Source organism: Marmota monax, unplaced genomic scaffold, assembly GCF_021218885.2.
Source record: "Marmota monax isolate L192 unplaced genomic scaffold, Marmota_monax_Labrador192_F-V1.1 WCK01_AAM20220418_F8-fsc00014, whole genome shotgun sequence".
In the NCBI taxonomy this organism is placed as follows: Eukaryota; Metazoa; Chordata; class Mammalia; order Rodentia; family Sciuridae; genus Marmota; species Marmota monax.
The window spans coordinates 37,929,784-37,951,134 of record NW_026695222.1 but is presented as its reverse complement, the minus strand read 5'-3'; the positions used below and the strand labels follow the sequence as shown (position 1 = coordinate 37,951,134).

The 21,351-nt window shown below is 47.5% G+C and overlaps 1 protein-coding gene across 10 annotated transcripts in view; it reads left to right on the top strand.

Moving 5' to 3' along the window:
* Positions 1-21,351, top strand: part of Dido1 (death inducer-obliterator 1) — a 51,126-nt gene that overhangs the window by 6,704 nt on the left and 23,071 nt on the right. For 8 of the 10 annotated variants that reach the window (XM_046433397.2, XM_046433401.2, XM_058575596.1 and 5 more), the window contains 6 exons: positions 11,664-11,856; positions 12,765-12,872; positions 13,499-14,333; positions 15,199-15,520; positions 17,344-17,556; positions 18,444-18,657. In XM_046433397.2, coding sequence (XP_046289353.1) covers positions 13,501-14,333; positions 15,199-15,520; positions 17,344-17,556; positions 18,444-18,657 — 1,582 coding nt within the window. In that variant the 5' untranslated portion in view covers positions 11,664-11,856; positions 12,765-12,872; positions 13,499-13,500. Of the gene's footprint in view, positions 1-2,894; positions 3,000-7,031; positions 7,307-11,663; positions 11,857-12,764; positions 12,873-13,498; positions 14,334-15,198; positions 15,521-17,343; positions 17,557-18,443; positions 18,658-21,351 lie in introns of those variants that run through there. The other 2 variants (XM_046433402.2, XM_046433395.2) reach the window with 2 other exon arrangements.

The following is a 21,351-nucleotide window of genomic DNA, read 5'->3' as shown; positions in this document are numbered from 1 at the left end:
TTGGAGCTGAGGATATAGCTCAGGTGGAGCCTTACCTAGCATAGGCAAGGCTCTGGGTTCATGCACATGACCAAGTGGGGAAAAGTCCTTAAGTTAGTAGGTCTTATATGTGTAAAAGTAATAAAAATTCACCAGTTTCTTTAAAAGTAAAACAAAACATAGTGGTCTAAGCTTTCATGGGCTGTAAGAAAATAGACGTGGCTTTCTGATTCCACATGTTCCGCACCCACACACTCAACCAAGCGGACCAATAAATATCAGGAAAAAAAATTGCTCAATACTGAACATGTACAGACTTTTTTCTTGTCATTATTCCCCCAAATAGTAGCAAGCAACACCTGTTCACAGAGCACTTACGTTGATCAGGTATTGTAAGCCATCTGGAAACCATCTAAGGTGTATGGGGGTGTGTGCACAGGTTATGGCAAATACTGCATCATTTTATGTAAGGATGTGAGCATTTCAATTTTGGTGTCCTGCATCCTGGACCCAGCCTCCTCCATACCCTGAGGATACCTGGACAGTGTGCTAGGTTTTTCTTTTCCTGTGGGGGGGGGGGGTTTGCCTTCTGTCCCTGGGGAATGGGCTTCTGCCATGCACCTCTGAGTCCTCAAGAATTGGGCACAGCCTGAGTGCCAGGACCCTGGGTTGCAGTGCGTGAAGGACTTGCAGCAAGTGGACATGGCCTGAGCAGCGTGATCAAACGCTGCCCCTGCTTGCCTGAGTACTGGGGAGCCCTGCCAGATACCTCCAAACTGGGGGGCAGGCCAGGGAGAAGGGGCCATCAGGGCCAGAGGGCAGCTGGTCCCCACTCCCCCTCCCTTTCTTCTCCTCTTCCCCCCACCCCCCCTGCATTAAGGGTGGAGAGGTTTGGGCCCGGCTCCAGCCATCCGCTCCACCGGTTTCGACCACCACAAACCGGTGTTTCCAGGAGCAAGTGACTCCTGGGGCCTCTCTGAAGCTCCTGGCTGGGCAAAGTGCTCTGTTGTGCATTCGCTCAGCTTTGGGGTTTTCTTGCTACTTCAGGGCATTTAGGGAAGAATTTCGGGAGACCACTGGAGATTGTTTATTCATTTTGCTCTCTGGGTTTTACTTTGAAATATGGTTAGGAGGAAGTATTCATTTTAAAATACCCAAACTAGCCACTCCTGATGGCTGCACTGTCATCCTAGAGGCTTCTGAGGCAGGGGCAGGAGGAAGGCAAGTCCCAGGCCAGCCTGGGCAACTTAGCCTGTCTCAAAAAGTAAAAGGGGCTGGGAGTGTGGCTCAGTGGTGGAGTGCCTCTTGGTGCAATCCCCAGTACCACTAAACCAAAACTAAGTTCTCCAACTACTCTTTTCACCTGGGAGAGCAACTCCCAAGAGTAGTGAGCACAGGTAAAAGGGGAGGAGTGTAGTCAGTTCCCTTGCAGGCATCTGGGGAACCCCGTGGGTGGACCCAGGGGCTGCAACAATGCGCCCCCCGCCTTTACCCTTCTCTCAGTCCTGCCGTCTTCTGTGCTGCCTCTTTTATCTCCTCTCCAAATGCCCCTCCTAAAACTGCACCCCAGAGTTAAAATGTTTTAAAATCTCACACTTGTGTAAAAAAATTGCTGTAAAGATCCTCAGCTAGTAGCCTGCCAGAGGCTCTCCCAGAGCCACTCCCCAGGGGCTCTCTCTTTGTTAGGGAGACCTCCTGTGGCCTTCTTCCTCCTCCTTCCTTCAGTGAGTCCCCTTTCTACTATCTGCTTGCCCAAGGTCACACTACCGGCCTTGTGTGTGCTGGAGATGAAACTCTCAGCCTTGCCATGCTAGGCTTGCCCTCTGTCACTGAGCTACACTCCCAGCCCCTACTGTGGTTGCTGTATTCCCACTACACCTTGGGGGCAAAAACCCACCCTCCTCTACTAGGGCACTCTGGGGGGCGGGGGTGAGTACTTCCCTGCCATATTCCTCTGATCCTAAAGGTTCACACCAGCAGAAACAGCTTTGATTGTACAGCAAAGTTTTGTTTCTCTCCGCCCCATACTGGGGATTGAACCCAGGGCCTTGTTCCTGATAGGCAAGCGCTCTACCACTCCCCATCCATAGCTAAGTTTTCTTTTGGAAAAAAGGCACTCAGGAACGGGCGGGTCTTGTAATCTTGGGAGATGTTTATTAGAAAGCACATCTTCCCGGGCCCCGGCTCATAGATGGATGGAAGCGTAGGGTTGCTGGACACTTTACATCTCCGCGCTGAGGGTGGGAGGTGGGGTGTGTACCTGCCAAGACTTGCATGGCTGTTCAAAGCGAGGTAGAGGCAGGGGGCTTGCTCAAGGCAAGTGACCAGTGCGCCCACTCCTGAGACACTTAGGGATAGAAATGATGGGGTATAAGTAGTTAGCAGTGAGCGAAATGAAGGAAAGCCAGGTGGAAAGTTGAACACCCGCAAGACCTCAATGCCTTATCCACAGTAAACGTCCGCTGGTCCACCCCCAACCCTGGGGGCGCACACGCCCAGGCACTGCGTGCTGGCATCGAGTGGGGCGCGGTTCGGGTCCGGGGAAAAACGCGTCGGCAGCACACCCCTTGGTGCTCCAGGGTGGGAAGTGCGGCCTGCGGAAGGGAACACTGGACCTTTCCTGATCCTCTCTCCCCCGCTGCTGACGCAGGCGCCACGGAGCACCGGTCCCTGCTGGCCCCAAGTGTTGAGGAGTGAAGTGCAGCCCCGAGGCTGCGGGCTCCTTGCTCAGGCAGTCCCGGGGGGCTGCCACCTAGGGTCCGGAACCCCAGGCCCAGACGCGGAAGCAATCATTAGCAAAACTGCGCAGACCCTGAGGGCGCGCCGGAGAGCAGCGGGGGGCGGGGCATGGCGTGGCTGCGCGGCCGGCCGCTCTACCCCCTCGGCGTCTCGGTGGCCGGCCTCCCCGCCCGCCGCGCGGGGGCGCCGCTCTGCCCCGCCGCGTCTCGCCGGCCCCCGCCCGTCGCGCGCGCCAGCCCCGCCGCGACGCAGAAAATGGCCGCGGGAGTCCGGCGGCCGCGGTGAGTGCTCCGGGGCGCGGCGAAGGGACGGGCGCCGCGCGGGCCGTACTCAGGAGCAGGGCGGAGCCGGCCCTGCGGGGCGCCGCTGCAGCCGAGAAGATGGCGGTCGGTCTCGGCCCTGGCGCGGCACCCCAAGGGGCGGCGGCGCGATTAGCTGAATCACGGGCGGCGCGGGCCGTGCTGGGCGAGGCCGCGCCGCGGGCGCCCGGGCAGCGGTGGCAGCGGGCGGAAGGCCGCAGTCGCCTCCCTGCTGGCTTTCTCCGCGGGGCGGCCGGGCGGCCTTGCAGGCCGCAGGGGTTAGGTGCCAGGTGCTTCCCGGTGGGCGGCGCTCACCGGACGCCTGCCGCTGCCCCGGGGTCCCCGGGCCGGCGGGCGCCCGAGTCCGTTAGGAAGGCGTCCGCGCACAGGGCTCCCTCCTGAGTCTCTGGTTGAAGCGGCGGAGGCCGGCCGGTGTCCGAGGCTAAGGTTAATCAGGCACCGGAGTGTGTGCTACCCGCCAGCCGCAGCGGGCCAGCCTCGGGAGGAGGGTCCGAGCGCCAAGTCGGAGCGAGCCCGCCGGGCCCAGGGCACATGCTTGCTTCTCCCCGTCTGTTGCCCGGCTCTGTTCCGTTCTCTTGATTAGTAAATTTGAGGATTAGTTAATAGGGGAAGTTAAATTGGTAGTCGCACTTATTTTTTAAGAATTCTCTAGCTGTGACTATCAAACTTATCAGTAGGTGGTAATTGTGTTGTGTGGCAATTTATAAGGCAGACATTTTCTCCCAAAGCATCAAACTTAGGTACTCCGGATTGTTTTTCATATGCTGATAGGCTAACTACCACTTAAATATCTCTATTTCCCCCCCACTTGTAGCTTTTTAATATTCAGTGAATGATATGCTAAACATGTTGTATTTGTTTCATTTTATCGCAGAAATAGCGAGTACTATCAGACAACCAGCCAATCCCTTCTCATTTTTTTTATTAACTTTAAAAATCTATTTTAATTAGGTATATATGACAGCAAGATGCATTTTGATTCATTGTACACAATTGCAGCGCAACTTTTCATTTCTCTGGTTGCTCATGATGTAGAGTCACACCCTATGTGCATATTTTTATAAAAAGGTGAATCACCACACATACATTTATAAAAAGGTAAAGTAGCTGCCCCTGTAGTCCCAGCTAAGGAGAGGCTAAGGTGGGAGGGTCCTTCTATCCCACCAATTCTAGACTGGACTGGGCAACTTAGCCAGACCCTGTCTCAGAAAGGGTAGGGGTGGCATAAGTCAGTTTTTTCCAAAATAAAATTGGATTTTGTGTGATTTGGTTACAAAGATAACATACATACAGAAAATGTAAACAATATGTGAAAATAAAACCAGAAAGGAGCCGCATACTATAGCTATGACCTGTTGGTGATCATGGATGTGTGTGGGTGGCCAAGGGTGTTCAGAGAATGTGGTTGCTGCCTGGGCTGGTTGTCCCTGCTGTTGCACTCCCGAGTTGTGAAACTCCCATGGCACTGAATCCTAGGACTCTTGATTTTTTTAATTTAGGAGTTAAACACCCTCTGGGTGTTTCATGATTTTTTCACTCTAGTTATCTTATGATAAATGTTAGTTTGTGTTCAGTTTGTCATCTCTTGGGAAAACCTAACCAGTGCATGCCCTTGTGAGTTCTCTTTGTCAAAGGGAAAGTGGCCCCCCTCTCTGTGAGAACAGGGATGACGCCTTGTCCCCTTGTGCCCAGCACATAGGAGGTTTTGGTAAATACTTGAAGAAACTTAACCTTAGAGAGCTTGTTTTGCAAACCCTCACCAACACTTGTGCTGTCCTTTTGATGGGAGACGTTGGCCATTTGTTGCACACTTGCCAAATGCAGTACTGATATGGTGCTTGATATGGTATTGGTTCAGAAAACTTTTTGGAAAGCATCTGCATTGTCCCCATTTCACACACGGGGAAGTGTGGCCCACTGCACTAGGCACACTGCCAGAAGTTGTGCTTTCAGCTAGAACTAAGGTCTGGGGGCCTGCTTCTTCACTCATGGGCTGTTCCTTGAGCCCACACATGTCTGGGTTGGGGAGAGTCTTGCTGTGGTGCTGGGCACTGGAGACTGTTGGCAGCAGGGGCAAGACCAGGAACTTGAATTCTATACCAAGAGGGACATTCTCTTGAGAAGTACTAAGATCCTTGCCAAGTAGGTCCTGGCCAGGGACTCTGGATTTGTTAGATTGTAACGTTATTAAATTTTTTTTTAAAGTTATAAATCTTTTTCTTTTGTACTACAGAGCTGTCATATCAGATACACCAGGCAGACCCCCATCAACACAATTAAAAGTACACAAAATCAGTAAAAATTACTTGAAGGAAACAGCAGGCCCCATAGTATTTTCTCTTTTACAGCACTTCTCAAGTAGTAAAATAGCCTTTCTGGTTCTCTGTCACCCGTGTGGTAAATACAGGAAGTTGCTTCTTAGGCTTGACTCTCAAATTCAGCACTTCATGGATCTGTAAAGTTGGTACAGGAAATCTAATCATGCCAGAAATCCTTTCCAACCTTATGCCTCCACCCTCATCCCGCAACAAGTAATTAGGTATTGGCCTTCCACAGCCCCATGGAGGGGAAGGAAGAGTCCAGCCTTCAGCACAGTCCATTTCTGGTGTTAGTTTCCAAGGTCCCTAGTGCTGTGGCCTGAGACTGATGCTTCCCTCAGATGCAGCTCCACCTCACAGAGCAGATGTGGGGAGGGAAGTCTTGCCTGAATTTAGGTGTCAGCCATCCAGTGCCCTTGCAGTGAGCCATCACTGGAAACTGTGAGAGGAATCTGAAAAACTCAAATATTGCAGCAGTTTTATCATTGTCCTTGGAGTCCTGACAGAATGGATAGGGCACAGATGTCTCTGGGCCCCTTCAAGTCTTGTCCATGGAGCTCTGTGCCCCACACCAGCCACTCTCAGATGAACCCAGGATGTCTTCATACTCCTAAAAAAGGCCCTGAAGACTGCAGCAGTTCTTGTTTAGACTATGTATGATGATGCCAGAAAAGAGACATTTAATTTTTTAACTCATTTTAAAACTTAGGATGATAAGCCTTTGTAGTCTTTAACATAAATAGCATTTTAGGGGAACTGCTTCCCAAGTCCTTTAATGGGAAAGGTGACATTTATGCTTTTGTAAATCTGTTTGGTTGACAGCAGCTTAAGCTTCGGATTACTGTCCACACCCTCTTGTGAGTGATGGTAGACAGGGCACATAATGTCTTAGTATTGTGCAAATGGCTTAGATTTGGGGAGTCACCAGCCACCTCCTGACAGTTAACTTTTGGAGATCCTGTTATTGTTGGGAAGTAAGAGTGTAAAATACAGTTGGCTGTAAACATCTGAAGTGCATTACCTTCAAGAAGGTAGGCAGTGTCTTTGAAGTATGCTCATGGGCTCAACCAATTTCTTGCTTTTTGGAAAAAGTGTGGAGTAAGTCTGAGGTGTGTCTCAGGCCCAGGGTGGGACCAGGATTCCTGCTGTGGCCTTTTCTGGACACTGCTGCCTGGAGCACACCTTCATGTGTGCACTTACTGTGGGTGTGCCTGTGGATCCTATTAGAGCCGTGCAAAGTGGAGGGTCTGGATAAGGGCTGGTCCTGAGTGTTGGGAGGACAGTGGCCAGTGGAGAGGAAGATCCTGTGATCAGAGTTGCAAGAGCCACAGATCCAGAGTCTCTGGAGCCCTTGCATTAGCCTGCAGAACTGTCCTGGAAACGCCCACAGGAGGATCCATTGTGTGCATTAAAGTTTGGGTGGTTGACTCAAGACGCATTATCAATACCAGATTTCCTGATGAACCTCAGAACCTGTATACTGCAGTGACCCCTGAGGCTTGGTTGTGACCTTTCATTAAGAGCAACATTCACCTGGTACTGGGACTGGGTGTCTCTGGAACAGTGTGGAAGAGACAAGAGGGGAGCCCAGACAAGTGGCCACTTAGGAGACTCTGTAGCCTTCCAGTGAATAGAAAGCAGTGAGACCCTCACATTTTTCTCTTTGCCTTGACAGCTTACTGGCTGTTTCTGGTTCCTGGCAATCACTTGGATGCTTAAAATTCCCACCTAAGTTGCCACTGAGGTCTCAAGACTTTGCTTGCACCAGAAACCAGAAAAAAGGGGATCCTGGGGCAGGGGCCTGGCCTAGGCATCAGTCTTCAAGCCTTTTTCTCTTGGTTTCCCTTGTGGACCCAAACCTGGACTGAGCAAATGATGGACAAGCATAACCTTTGCTGCTGCAAACTTGGGGCCCCAGAAGAAGAGAGCCGAAGAGCAGGCTGTGGGCAGGTATCCTATGGACTGTAAGCAGATGCTACTGAGGCAAGAGGACATGAAGCTTTTGCGTTTCTGAAATTTCTAGACATGTCTGTATGAGTTGACGATTCCATTAGTAAAAACTGAGTTGCAGCTGGGTGCAGTGACACAGGCCTATAATCTCAGCTACTCAGGAGACTGAGGAGGATCACAATGGGGAGGCCAGCCTGGGTACCTTGGTGACCCTTTCTCAGAATAAAAAGGGCTGGGGTTGCTGGGGATGTAGCTCAGTTGGTAGAGTGCTTGCTTCACATGTACAAGGCCCTGGGTTCAATCCCCAGCACCACAAAAGGGGTGGGGGCTGCTGTGGATGTGCTCAGTGATAAAGTGCCCCTGCGATCAATCCCTAGTACCACAAGGAACACTGAGTTGTAGAAGAGCCCTTTCTTAGGTGACTTTCTTTTTGTTTTTAATAAAGAACTTAAAGCTAATATATTCTCAATCCCTCTTCTTCCACGTTACAAAGGATTGCTGACACAATAGACCCTTAATAGAAATTATAAGTAAGTGAACTTTGGCCTAATCTGCCACAGTTAACAAGTTCTGACTAGAATACAAAATAATGAGGTTTTGTTAATAGCATTGAGTGTGATTTCTGGCTAACAGGATAGAATTGCTTCAAAATTAAAATTGTTAATTTGAGTATTGTTTTAGGGGAAAATGAAGTTTGGAAAACATGTTTTGCCACCAAAAGGGGCAAAATTTATACTTGTATATTATCTTTTTGTCTAGAATGAATATAAGTTCATCATGGTTGTGTATCTTATTTTAAGGTGTCTTAGCAATTGATCACCAAGAAGGTATTCTCAAGTGTGTGGAACTAGATACTTGTAAACTTGCTTGCTTTCCTTATTCACTTAAAGCAGAGTTAGAATGGCAACAGTTGCACATTTAGATGTACAGGGGTTTTATTTGTTTATTTTTAAATTTTTTAGATATTTATTTTTTAGTTGTAATTGGACATAATACCTTTGTTTACTTTTATGTGGTGCTGAGGATTGAACTCAGGGCCCTGACGTGCTAGGCAAGCACTCTGTCACTGAGCCACAACCCTGTACAGGGGTTTTAAAGTCATGCATCACTATTAATACTTAAGCTTATTTTTTTGTAATAATATAAAAATAAAATTTTGAGAGGGTGTTTTTAGTTCTTAAGAAATTTGCTCTGACAGCTAGCGTTTGGCTAAGTCAGGGAATCTGAAAGGGGTTGTGAGATCATTGCTGAGCCTTTGTGAAGGAAATGTTTGTGCATCATCAATGTGCTGTTACTGCTTTGCACATAACCCCGTGTGTTCTTAAACTAACAGAAGTGACATGTAGCTACATCCACATATGTTCCCGGATCTTTGGGGGTCCTCAGCCCTCCCTAGAGCTAAGGTCAAAACTTCCCACAATAATGATGAGCCTTTTCCTCCAAGTTGACATTTGGACCCATGTGCAAAGCTCCAATGTTTCTACCATGCACAGCACCTTTGAAAAATGCCAGTTTTCTTTAAGGGTGAATGTCCTTGATGAAGCAGTGAAAGTATTGATTTCATAAACTCAGCATCCAGCGTTCACCAGCTTATCCTTGCCTGTGACAAGAGGGCAAATGCACCTGCTGCGCCTCTGCATCCCCACAAGTGGGCTGAGTCCAGGAGCAGCTTTGGGGGCCTGGACTATGAGCTCAGCCAGCCAGGCAGACACAGGCAGCTGCCACACTGGGGTTTTGGCAGGTGTTTTCCCCAAATCCAATGATACGCGTCTCAAAGCAGTTAACAATATTTGTTGGTAAAGATAAAATTTGCACTTTTAAGAGAAAGTTTGTCTTCTGGAAAACTAAACTTTTGCCAATGTGAGCATGATCCCTGCCTGACAGACTTCTTGGAGATGCCAGCTGACATTAACAAATGCATTTCTTTTATATCCTCTACCTGAAACTCATGCTAGTGTTTTCTAAGAAAACAGCTCCCCAATAAAAATGCGCTCAAGTGCAAGACAGACCAGCGGCTTTCAATGTAAAACAGTGAAACATTCGTTGATCTGGTTCCAGATTCCTGGTTGCAGCTACTTTTATGAAGCTGCTACTTGTCTAGATTTTGTGTAGTGTCAAAGAACATCCACAATTAAGTGAAAAGATTGTTAAAACACTTCTCCATTTTCTAATGACAAACTGCATAAGGCAAGGCTTTCTTCAGCTATTTCAGCTAAAACTCTGCACAGTAAATAGAATGCAGAGCATATAAGTGTGTACTGGGAGGGCTGTGCAGGAAGACAACAGTTCTAGGCCAGCAGAGGCAATTTAGTAAGACCTGTCTCAAAAGGTGAAGAGGGCTGGGGGTGCAGCTCAGTGGAGAGCATGCCTGGGCTCCATCCTCAGCACTGTAAGAATTTTTTTTAAAGTCCAGCTATCTTCTTAAAAGCCAGCGATTTGCAAAAACATAAAACACCATTCAACACTAATTTCTTTGTGATTGTTTTGGAAATAACATTACTTTTTCATTAATAAAGGTTTTTTTGTTTTTTTTAATATTTTTTAGTTGCTGATGGACCTTTATTTTATTTATTTGTATGGGATGCTGAGAATCAAACCCAGTGCCTCACACATGCTAGGCAAGCACACTACCACTGAGCCACTACCCCAGCCCCTCATTAATAAAGTTTTAATGTGTAATGGATTTATTTTTTTTCAGTAAATGCCTAAAACTTTGGAAATATCAGTAAATAATCCCACATTAATAAATAAGCTCTTTGGAGTCATCAGCTGAGACCCAGCAATTTGGGAGCTATGCTGGAGCACAACCACACGGCCCACTCTTGGTAGCTCCCAACAGGCTCTTGTTAGCAGAACTGGTGAGGAATGTTGGCTGGCATAAACAGATTTAATGCCAATATTTCATAGCATCTTCCTATTACTGTTTAGTGTGAATGGAGCAGTTTTTAACTGAGGAAAAAAAATGTACTTAGAAATGTAGAAAGGTGATTGTAAATTCATTACATCGGTGTTCACCTGCAGTGTCCCTTTCTCACTTGGAGAGATGCCTAGTTTTCTCCTTTCTGGTAGGAAGTTGTCACTAGTATGTGCCTGCAGTTTTGTGGCCATATTTCCCATGTGCTGTGCTATACAGCTCTACACACTGCACAATAAGTCGCCGTAGAAACTTAATACTTTTTTTAACTTTTACCTTAGGCAAGTGTTTTATTTTGTTTTCACTTTTGCCTTGATATATCTGTTTCTATCTTACAGGTTAACTGAACTTTTACATTTGGTTCTCTGTGTTGGTAAAATTGTAAAAACAGTTTGGATATAAAGTGATCGGGTCTTTCAAATGTCCTTTATTTACTTTTTTGGTGGGAGGGTTGAACTCAGGGGCACTCAACCACTGAGCCACACCCCTAGCCCTATTTTGTATATTATTTAGAAACAGGGTCTCACTGAGTTGCTTAGGGTCTCACCATTGCTGAGGCTGGGTTTGAACTTGCAATCCTCCTGCCTCAGCCTCCCAGGCTGCTGAGATTACAGGGGTGCGCTACCGCTCACAGCTTGTTTACTTTTATGTTTACTTATTTTTTGTGGTACTGGGGGTTGAATCCAGGGCCTCGGGTGTACTAGGCAGGTGCTATGCCACTGAGCTGCACTCCAACCCTGAATTGAAGTTTCTTAAGTGGTCTTTCATTCCTAAGAATATCTTGATGTCTTTGCCTTTGTAAATATTCATGTTTTCCTCTTGAGAAGTGGTTTCTGAACTCTTGAAGCCATCATTTGGAGGATGGGTTTCTCACACTAAAGGATGGGAGGAGAACTGTGGCTGTGATGGTGTCATGTGAATAGAGGGTCAAGTGTCACTGTCCCTTTAAAGGAGGTAGAATGTTTGTCCTTTGTTCTGGGTCACCAGGGAGACCACAGTTAGAGGGAAGGCAGTTGGATCCAGGCAGAGGAGGAGGTAAGATGTGGGCTCTGCTCTCAGAGCAGGCTCTGGGCCACAGGGAGGAAAGGCAGCTCTTGAGGGTCTGTCTAGAACAGCATCTGAGTGAGTGCTGAGGTGATGGTTACCTGAAATGGACATGGAAGGCGTGATGTTTGTTTTTAATACTCATCCATAGACTTCTACTTTGAAGTTCAGTAAACAGAAACACTAGCCTTCTGACTTTCTTAGCTTTTTTAATTAAATAATACAGCTTTAATATTGGGGATCTTGAATAATTAACAATTTTGTAGTTCAGCCTCTCCACTTTTTGATCACATAACAAGATAACTTGGAAAGTTTGGTGTCTGCTTGTTTCTTAATTACTAATATGTTGTTTAGTTACAGTTACTGAAGAGCTATAACCTGTACTGTACTTTCCTCTAGGAGTATACTTCGGTAGCCATCTCTTGACCGTCTGGATTGTTGAAAATTCGAATTCTCTATAGAGAGCGAGCGAGCAAGAGTGACCTGGCTGTGGCCTGGTGAGGCCTGGCCATCCACTAGACCAAGTGTCTTTGCTGGCCAGGACTTGCGTCACATTCAGGATTTCAGAGAAAAAAAGTCTTCACTGGGGCAGGTAAAGCATCAACCATATTAAACAGTACCAACAAAATGTTCACTTAATAAGTTTATATTTCTTATTTGCAAAGTGCTCTTGTCTGTAAAGAGATGTAATGTACCATTTGTATTTATTTGAAACATTCTAGAATTTATCCCAAGGTTTTTAGGTGAATATTTAAGCATCTGTTGAGAATTTAATACAGCGTTTCTTTACTTTTGTGTTCTTAGTGAGAGTATGCTTTTATATTGTATGTTCTCTGATAAGAGCCAAATTTTGTAGAGGAGAATTCTTCCTGCAGAGAGCCATCCCCTTAGAGGCAGGCACCAGAGTGTCTCATGCCCCAAGTGAGTTTCCTGGGGTCCCAGGGGGAAGGCTTCTTGGGGAAGGCTGGTACTGGCCCCTCAAACTGCTTTTTGAGTAAAAATTTCAAGAACTCTATGGAAATTAGGACCCAGCCTTTCTAAAAATCAGGTTTGCTATACCCTGGGTGCTAGGTGTGGCTCAGTGGTAGGCTGCCTGTTTAGTGGCTTAAAGAGTGCTTGCTGATTGGTGCTCAGGGCACTAGGTTTGATCGTTAAAACTTGGTACAAACTTGTTGGTTTTTGTCAGCAGGAAAATGTTCTTAAAAAATGTTGTGATGAGAATGAACAGGCAGTTACAGTCAGCATGGTGCCCACTCAGCAGGTCCTCCTGAGGCATCCTCAGGAGTTTGTGCTCTGACTTGGAATTGCAGTTGGCACCTGACGGGAGAGTTGTGTTCCTGGGCAGTTGGGGTCACCTCGGGTGACCAAGGAGTGGTGTGGGTCAGGGTTGCAGAGTGGTGGAGTCCCTGTGAGGCAGTGTCCATAGCTGAGGGACTACATCTGTTAAGAAGAAAAAGGTTGCTGGTGATTTTCAAATTTTGTATATTTTGCATTTTTTAGGGTCTTCATTTTATACCAGTCCCAGGATGGAGCATGGCATAAATTCAGAGTTGTCATTTAAATTTAAATGTGATTAAAACCTGGACAAATTGGAAAATAATTCTCAAGGTATATTCTGTCTTTTTCTAAGTGTTGTCATGTGTGTGTCATCCCCCCATCCTGTGCTAGACAAGTGCTGTACCACTGAACTACACCCCAGCCCTGTTTTTCCAGTTTTGTCATTTTTAAACAAAAATAAAAATTCCGCAAGCATCCATGGGGATGACCCAAGCTAAGGCTCAGGAGCCCAGGATAGACCTGGACAGAAGTGTCACAGTATTGTGTACCCTGTGTCTAGCCAGACTCCATGCAAAGTGCCATGGGACTGGTACACTTCTGGGCACCAGCTGAGTGTCTCTGGACTTCACTGTTCCTGCCAAGTCCTTGTATCCCGTGGGGGCTTCTTGCTCATGGTTTCCTGCCCTGTGTGAAGCTGTGTCTTAAGTGGTAAAGAGCAGTCACACATTCGCTCTATTACCCAGATTTTCTTATACTAAGCATTTGCTCTGCGGCTTAATCTTCACAAATCCCAAGTTGTCCTCATGACTCCCGGGACACTGGTCAGAAGCAGGCAGTGTGTGTACAGCTCTGCCTTTGTGAGCGGCCACTTGCACTGTTCCACTGCTCCTGCTGGTGCACGCCCCTGTATGTGAACCTGGGCTGTTGGTCACAGTGTGATTCTCTCTCATCACTAGATATGGATGATAAAGGGGACCCAGGCAATGAAGATGCGCCGAAGGCTATCAAACCCACCAGCAAAGAATTCAGGAAAACCTGGGGGTTTCGGAGAACCACCATTGCAAAGCGTGAGGGCGCAGGAGATGCCGAGGTGGATCCTGCTGAGCAACAGCCACAGCAGCACAACCTCTCCCTGCGCCGCAGTGGGAGGCAGCCGAAGCGCACCGAGCGGGTAGAAGAGTTCCTTACCACAGTCCGTCGCCGAGGAAGAAGGAATGTGCCTGTGTCCCTGGAGGATTCCAGTGAGCCAGCCTCCTGTCCAGTCACAGATGTGGAGACCACCTCAGAAGGGAGCGTCGAGAGCAGCTCTGAGGTGAAGGGTGGCCCTACACCTGGTTCCACAGGGGCAAAGAAGCGCCCTGCCTCTTCTGAAAAGGCAAAAGAAGGCGATGATGAGGATGATACCTCTGACAGCGACAGCGATGGCCTCACTTTGAAAGAACTTCAGAATCGCCTTCGGAGAAAGCGTGAACAGGAACCAGTGGAGAGGCCTCCGAGAGGCATCCAGAACCGCCTGCGGAAGAAACGTCGGGAGGAGGACCCTACAGAAACCGTGGACATGCAGGCTGGCAGTGCTGGCGAGGACACGCCTTCCTGCAAGCAGGAGCCTGACACTGGTCAGACTGCTGTGTCCCAGGCAGCGAAAGATGAGAGAGAGAGTCAATCTGAGGGGACAGCGGCTCAGAGGACTCTAGATGAAGACCCAGGAGACCTGGGCAGGCCTAAGCCTGAGTGTGAGGGTTATGACCCCAACGCACTGTACTGCATCTGTCGCCAGCCTCACAACAACAGGTGGGTCCCAGAGCGCAGCAGGGTTGGCCATGAGTTGACAACAGCATATGGGCCAGGAGCTGTGGGCCTTCAGGACGCACCAGGGGTGGGAACAGCAGGGGATCTGCCATGTGTTGACATCAGAGTGTTGGAAAGATGAGTGAGTCTGATCAAGTCACTGTGAAAAGAACCAACAGAGGCAGTGGGGAGGGGCTACCCAGAGCTCCCTCTCAGCCCTGGCTGCTGTGGAGACTATAAGTGCACCCAGTGTGGGCCTGTGCTGGGTGGTGGTAAGGTGTCCCTGTGGCCTAGTTGGGAATAAAGGTGCTGCTGTCATGTAGAGATCACCCTGAAGCCTCTAGTTTACTCTTTAAAAGCTACAGTCAAGCCAGGCACGATGGCACACACCTCTAATCCCAGTGGCTCAGGAGGCTGAGACAAGAGGATCACAAGTTCAAAGCCAGCCTCAGAAAAAGCAAGGTGCTAAGCAACTCAATGAGACCTTGTCTAAATAAAATACAAAATTGGGGCTGGGGATGTGGCTCAGTGGCTGAGTGCCCCTGAATTCGATCCCTAGTAAATGCCTGCGCCCCCTCCCGCCCCCAAAAAAGGCTATAGTTAAAGGCAGGAGGATCACAAGTTCAAAGCCAGCCTCAGTAGCTTAGCAAGACCCAAAATAAAAAGGGCTGTGGATATAGCTCAGTGGTTAAGTGCCCTTGGGTTCAAACCCTGGTACCCCCCCAAAAAAGTTCTAGACAAAAGGAAAAAACCAAACTATTTGCGCTCTTTTTAAAATAATAGGACATTAAAGCCAGTTTGACCTCGCAATATATTAGAAAGTACATCACTGACTTCCAGTGCTTGATGCCATGTCCTGTCCTTTCAGGTTTATGATCTGCTGTGACCGATGTGAGGAGTGGTTCCATGGCGACTGTGTGGGCATTTCTGAGGCTCGAGGGCGACTCCTTGAAAGGAATGGGGAGGATTACATCTGCCCGAACTGCACCATTCTGCAAGTGCAGGATGAAACAAATTCTGACGCCGCAGAAGAGCCAGAAGCCAGATGTGGACCTGGAAGTGTGGATGGCATGGACTGCACAAGTATAGGGACAATAGAGCAGAAGTCTAGTGAAGACCAGGGCATAAAGGGTAGAATTGAGAAGGCTGCAAATCCCAGTGGCAAGAAAAAACTCAAGATATTCCAGCCTGTAAGTATGTCTCTCCAGGGACACAGGAGGGCTTGACCTTACAGATGACAAACTTGCTGGGGGCAGAAACACCGAGAACTGGGACGGTGTCTTTCCTTGGGAATAAGTTAGGGTCTTCCTGGGCCCTAACAGGAAAGCACTCTACTTCTGTTTGTACCTTGGGTTGTCTCGAGGATGTCCTTTTTTTCTTTAAAAAATACCCTATCTACTTTCTGGTACTGACTTTTTAAAATTTAACCTTTCTTGGGGCTGGGGTTGTGGCTCAGTGGTAGAGCGCTTATCTAGCATTCATGAGGCACTGGGTTCCATCCTCAGCACCACATAAAGTAAAATAAAGATATTGTGTCCACCTAAACTAAAATATAAATTAAAAAAAAAAAATAGCCTTTCTTGCTGGACACTGGTGCATGCATATCATCCCAGGAACTTAGCATCACCTGTCTCAAAATGAAAAGGGCTCCGGAGATTGTAGCTTAGTGGTAGAGCACCCTGGGTTCAGTCCCCAGTACTTTCACCTTCCAAATTAATCTTTCTTTATGTATCTTGATGACACGCCTTAGCACTTTTGTCCCAGTGAGTGTGGCACACTCGGGTTCATCTCTGTCTGCCTGGCTTGATGCCCCTGGGGCCATAACACTGTTGGCTTCTGCTGCTGAGAGCTGTCTCCTGTGCTCACAAGGCTCTATCCTGTTTCCCACGAGGTGTGCAGCTCAGCACCTTTTAAAATCTGGATCTCTTGGGTGGTCCTGCAGAGGGTTGAGATTGCTATGTGTGGAAGCATCTCTTAATATTTTCACACTGTGTTGTCTCTAAGTTGAGAGTATGTGAGGACTAGGCCATTTAGATCAGCGTGTGGCTGATCTAAAGTGTTGAGGAAATGCGGGAAAATAGGACATTAACTGTTAACACATAGTTGGATCATCAATAAGCCCATGTTTGACATGAAACTTATGAATGGAAGACAAAGCAATTATGTTAAATATTTGAGAAGTAAGATCTTTCTAAAGTGAACATGATGTGCCTGTGGTGAATCTGGTCTTGACAGTCACGTGTGCTTCAGGGGTTTGGAGCAGGGCAGCCACGGGTGCCTCTGGTGGTGTCTTCAGTCCCTCTTTCTTTCTTTCTTTTCAGATTTTTTTTTTTTTTAATATTTTTTAGTTCTAGACGGATGCATTATCTTTATTTTGTTTATTCATTTTTATGTGGTGCTGAGGATCGAACCCAGCGCCTCACGTGGGCAAGGCAAGCGCTCTGCCACTGAGCTACAGCCCCAGCCCCTTCATTTCCTCTTTCTGCATGAAGTCATCCTATAGGTCACCACGAGCTCCACTTCCTTCTTGCACTAATGCTAGCAGTTTCCAGGCATCAGAGACTGTCGTGCCTGGCATATTAAAGAAATTATAGATTATCTAAATTCAGGTTTAGTTGGGTTTCCTGTATTTGCCAGCCTTACTCTCACGTCATAGCCTAGGGTCACCCCCCTCTCAAAACAGCAGCTTACCCCAAAAGCACTCCTGAAGTCTTCTCTTCAGGAGAGGCCCATTCTCCTTGTTCAGCCTCAAGGGTAAGGAAGACTAAAGATAAGCATGTGTGCTAGGGGTCCCACAGAGTCCTGCCCACCACAGGCTTGAAGAAGAGCTGACATGCAAATGCCTCACTTGGTACTTTATAAAAGTAAAAATGAATTTTTGTTCATATCAAAAATATTGTTTGCGTCTCTCAATTAAAAATAGTGACCTTGGCACTTTGTAACGCTATTACAAAGTGTGTAACCGCTGGCATTGGCGTGTATTTCATCTGAAGTCACCTGTCTCATTCTGCAGGTTGTAGAGGCTCCAGGTGCCTCAAGATGCATCGGCCCTGGGTGCTCCAATGTGGCGCAGCCTGACTCAGTGTATTGCAGTAATGACTGCATTCTCAAACATGCGGCAGCTACTATGAAATTTCTAAGTTCAGGTAAAGAACAAAAACCAAAACCTAAGGAAAAGGTCAAGATGAAGCCAGAAAAGCTCAGTCTTCCAAAATGTAGTCTTCAGGTAAGCAGACCAAGATCACCCTTGGAACCCTTGAAGCAAAAGTGTGTGTACATGCTTTCCCATGGACTTGGGAGCATAGGGCATGGTGGGTATCTGTGCAGTGCGGATTATGTCCCATTTGCTTCTGTTGTCCTCTCTTGGCTGAGGGCTGGTTTGCATGGATACAGTAGCATAAATTCAGGCAGCTGGCTGCCGTGGAGAACCTCAGGTCTCAGAATGCAAACCAGTCTTGCCAAAGCCAGTAGTCAAGAGTGTACAAAGTCAACTCAGCGGCTAGGAATGGGGCAGGCTCTGGGCAAGGTTCTGTGTCTCATTTAAGGCATTGAGTGGTTCCATTTCTATTCTCTCTGACTTGAGAAGAAGCGGGGATTACCTTTGAATGCTTGCTTATTAGCCTTTAGATGATTTCTAAAGCTGGTAGTTTTGAATCCTGGAGCTGCCAAAGAAGCAATGACTGCTGTACCCAGAGGATGTCAGAACTGAAAGTGCCGGGACCCTGCCAGTTTTCTGTCTCCAGGCTGTAGCAGAGAACATAGAAATGCCATTTGTTCTCTGCATTCTTTCCACCTTGTATTGGCTTATTTCAGTGGCTCATTTGAGGGGTTCATTCTTCTGTCATTTTGGAACTTCATGCCTCAACAGTTCCAACAGGGACCCTTCTGTCAACATAAACAGTCGAAACCCAAGTGCTCCGTGGCGATGCTGAGGGTCTGCTAGGCATATAGACATAGCCACACTGAGCAAATGTGGCATATAAGCCTGGGTGGGCAAGGGGTCTTAGGGTGACTCAAGAAGGAGATGGTGATATGACCTTCTTTGCCCAGTGAAACAAAACAAAGGTGTCATTTTTGGTCTCCTTAATGATTTGAGTTTCACTGATTGTCCAGGCAGGGATTAAAATCTCTTCTATGCACAAGAGACCAGCTCCAGAGAAGAAGGAGAATCTGGCCAAGAAGATGATGGTGGCTCCTTCAAGGAGCGAAGCCCTGGGGAAGGAGACCCCCTGCGAGAGCAGCACTCCATCCTGGGCAAGTGACCACAACTACAATGCAGTGAAGCCAGAGAAGACGGTTGCTCTCTCGCCACCGCTGTTGTGTAAATGTACGTATCACCCAGGGGCTGGCCTCCCAGCCCCCAGGACTAGGAACCGCAGCTGTGTTTTAGTGCTGATGGTAGGCACCGGCTCACCGTCATGTCAAGGACACCTCTGGACCAGGTGTCCATACCTAGCCTATGGGACTTCCTCTCAGTGTTCTCCAAAGAGCTGTATGAGCCTCACTGCTCAGTGTCTCACTTTGGGGGTGCAGTTCTTTAATTTTTTGCTTTATTATCAGGCTCTGGTAAGTATTGTATTATCTCCAGCAAAATCAAGTTGTATCAATGCACTGCCCCGACTCCCAGTTCACCACTGTCCCATCAGCTTTATCAGAGCCCTGCATAAAACTTGAGTTTTTCCACATTACCTTCTGCATATAAAATCACTTCCGTTTTGTATGCTGTGACATCTCTTTCTCTAAACGTTGCTCTGGTGGACAGGCTAAATAGGATTTTTAGTAGTTAGCGTTTTTGACTAGACAGATGTTTTGCTTATGTCCAGTTCACATAACTACATATCTGTATAAATCATAAATCCACGTCCAGATTTTGAAGGCCATTTGCTGCTGCTGAGCAGACCCCACGGTAAGTGAGCGTGGTGTCCTTCACACTCAGAGCAATGTCCTCACAATAGGACAGTTGTGGGCTGGTGTCACAGGGTGGCGACTTTTTGACTCTCAAGTGTTTGCCCCAGATTTCAGATCAGTTGAAATGAAGATGCTTCGAGTAGACCTTTGGAACCTCAGATTAGATCATGCACCTTGCACTCATTCTTGTCTCAGCCTCACTCAAAAGCTAAGTCTCAGACATTTAAATTAGATCCATATAGATCCATATAAATTAGATCCATATAAAATTTTTCAATTCAGTTTTCATCATGCCTTCTCTGCATTTTGTGCCTTTGTAAAAGCACTGAAAGGTGAAATATCTCTGAATTGCAAGAGCAGAGATGTGTGGTGCTTTCCCTTTCAGTCTGCTTTCAGTGCCCCCCTGAGTTGAGGGCACCTTGCAGGAAGTGCTAGATCTCAGGTGGCTAAGAAAATGAGAAGGTAAAAGGGCAAGGAAATGGAATCACGGGTAAATGAGTTCACCAGCTGGTGCATTATGATGGACCTCAGGACACCTTAGATTGTGCAGTGGATTTTATACTAGCAGATGATGCCTCTCAAATGCTCATCAAAGATAATGCTCTAAATAGCACTTTTATTGAGCTAACGAATATACTTCAAAATGAGCAACACCTATCTGTGAATGGGCAGAAGGTAGCCACTTTTAGTACTGGCTAAAATGTCAGTAAAATCGGTTGTAGGCACATTAAACAATAAAGGAAAGAAAAACCCAGGGTATAACCACAGCACAGACAGCTGGGTGATTGGTTTCGGTTCAGTTAACCTCCATCTGCATCCAGAAGGGGAACTCTGCCCCTGAAGCCCCAAAGAAGTGTTTTAGGAGACACCCTGCACAAGGGGGGCGGGGGTGAGGTATACTGTGGGGGATGGTGGGCTGCTAACCAAGGTGCTGTCTCCTGTCTCACTAAGGGGAAGGGAGGGACAGGAGCACGGGATCAACAAGGAGCTGGTTCCTCTCAGGTTTTTCTTTGACCTTTTTTGTATTGGCTCCTCAATGGAGTGGGTATGATCCAGTGGCAGAAAGTTGGGACAGATTACCTGAATAACCTTCCCAGCACATCGACATCTCAAAATTAAAACTGATGAACATCCAGAATATAGCGTGCCTGAGGAACATCCTTCCAAGCTGGTCACTGATGATCATTTTACTGTTATTCCAGAAATAATGTCTTCCCAACAATGATTGGGAGGAGAGTAGGGTCATGGTAAAGTCCTCTGAACCCAACACTGGTGAGCAGCAGCAATGTGTCTCTGCCTCTCCCCTAAACATTTCCTTGCCTTCGTGGTAGCAGGGCATGAGTCCCGAGTCCCTGGTTGGCATGAAGGAAGGATTCCCATGCACAGCCGTGGGCATGCCTCCCCACTGGCTGCAGAGCACACTCCTGGGCTGGGGGTGGGTGGGGAGGCTCTGAGCGAAGCTGATGCTGGGAACACTTCCAGTTCACTTTTTTGGAGTCAATTCAACCATCGCTCCTCGAGAGGACCTGCGTGGCAGAGCCGTGCACCGCTGCAGCTGCTCCTGGAGGTGCCTCAGCCTCCTGCCCTTGTGGCACTGGTGCTGCCCCAGGTGGATGCAGGCAGGCCTCGCTGTGCGGGAAGCTCTACTGCTGCTTCATGATCTCCAGGTGACGCGATTCATGCACAGTTCCTCTGTATTTTAAAATTGTTTTTTAGAATTTCTGTACAGTAGTAGTTTATGAAAAGAGTTTGCACTCTGTTTCTCCAGAGATGGTGGTGCTGTTGTGTCATACCTTCCATGGGTTTCTCCCTTTTACTTCCACCATTAGCGCACCTCCCATTACCGTCAAGGCATGAAATGGGCCAAACATTTTTTTTCTACAACATTCCTGGTGTATTAGAATTTTAGAATTTAATTTTAGTATTTACATTTATAGACACAATTGTTAGTATATTGGGTTTGATAAATGGCTCACTGAGTGACTGGGGATCCAAATAGATTTTGACAGGAAAACATTTCATCTAGCTGTGAGAATTGAAAAGGAAAACCTTAACCCCTGCAGACCCAAATCCCAGTGATTTGCTGTGCATCTTACCCAGGTAGAAGCGTTTC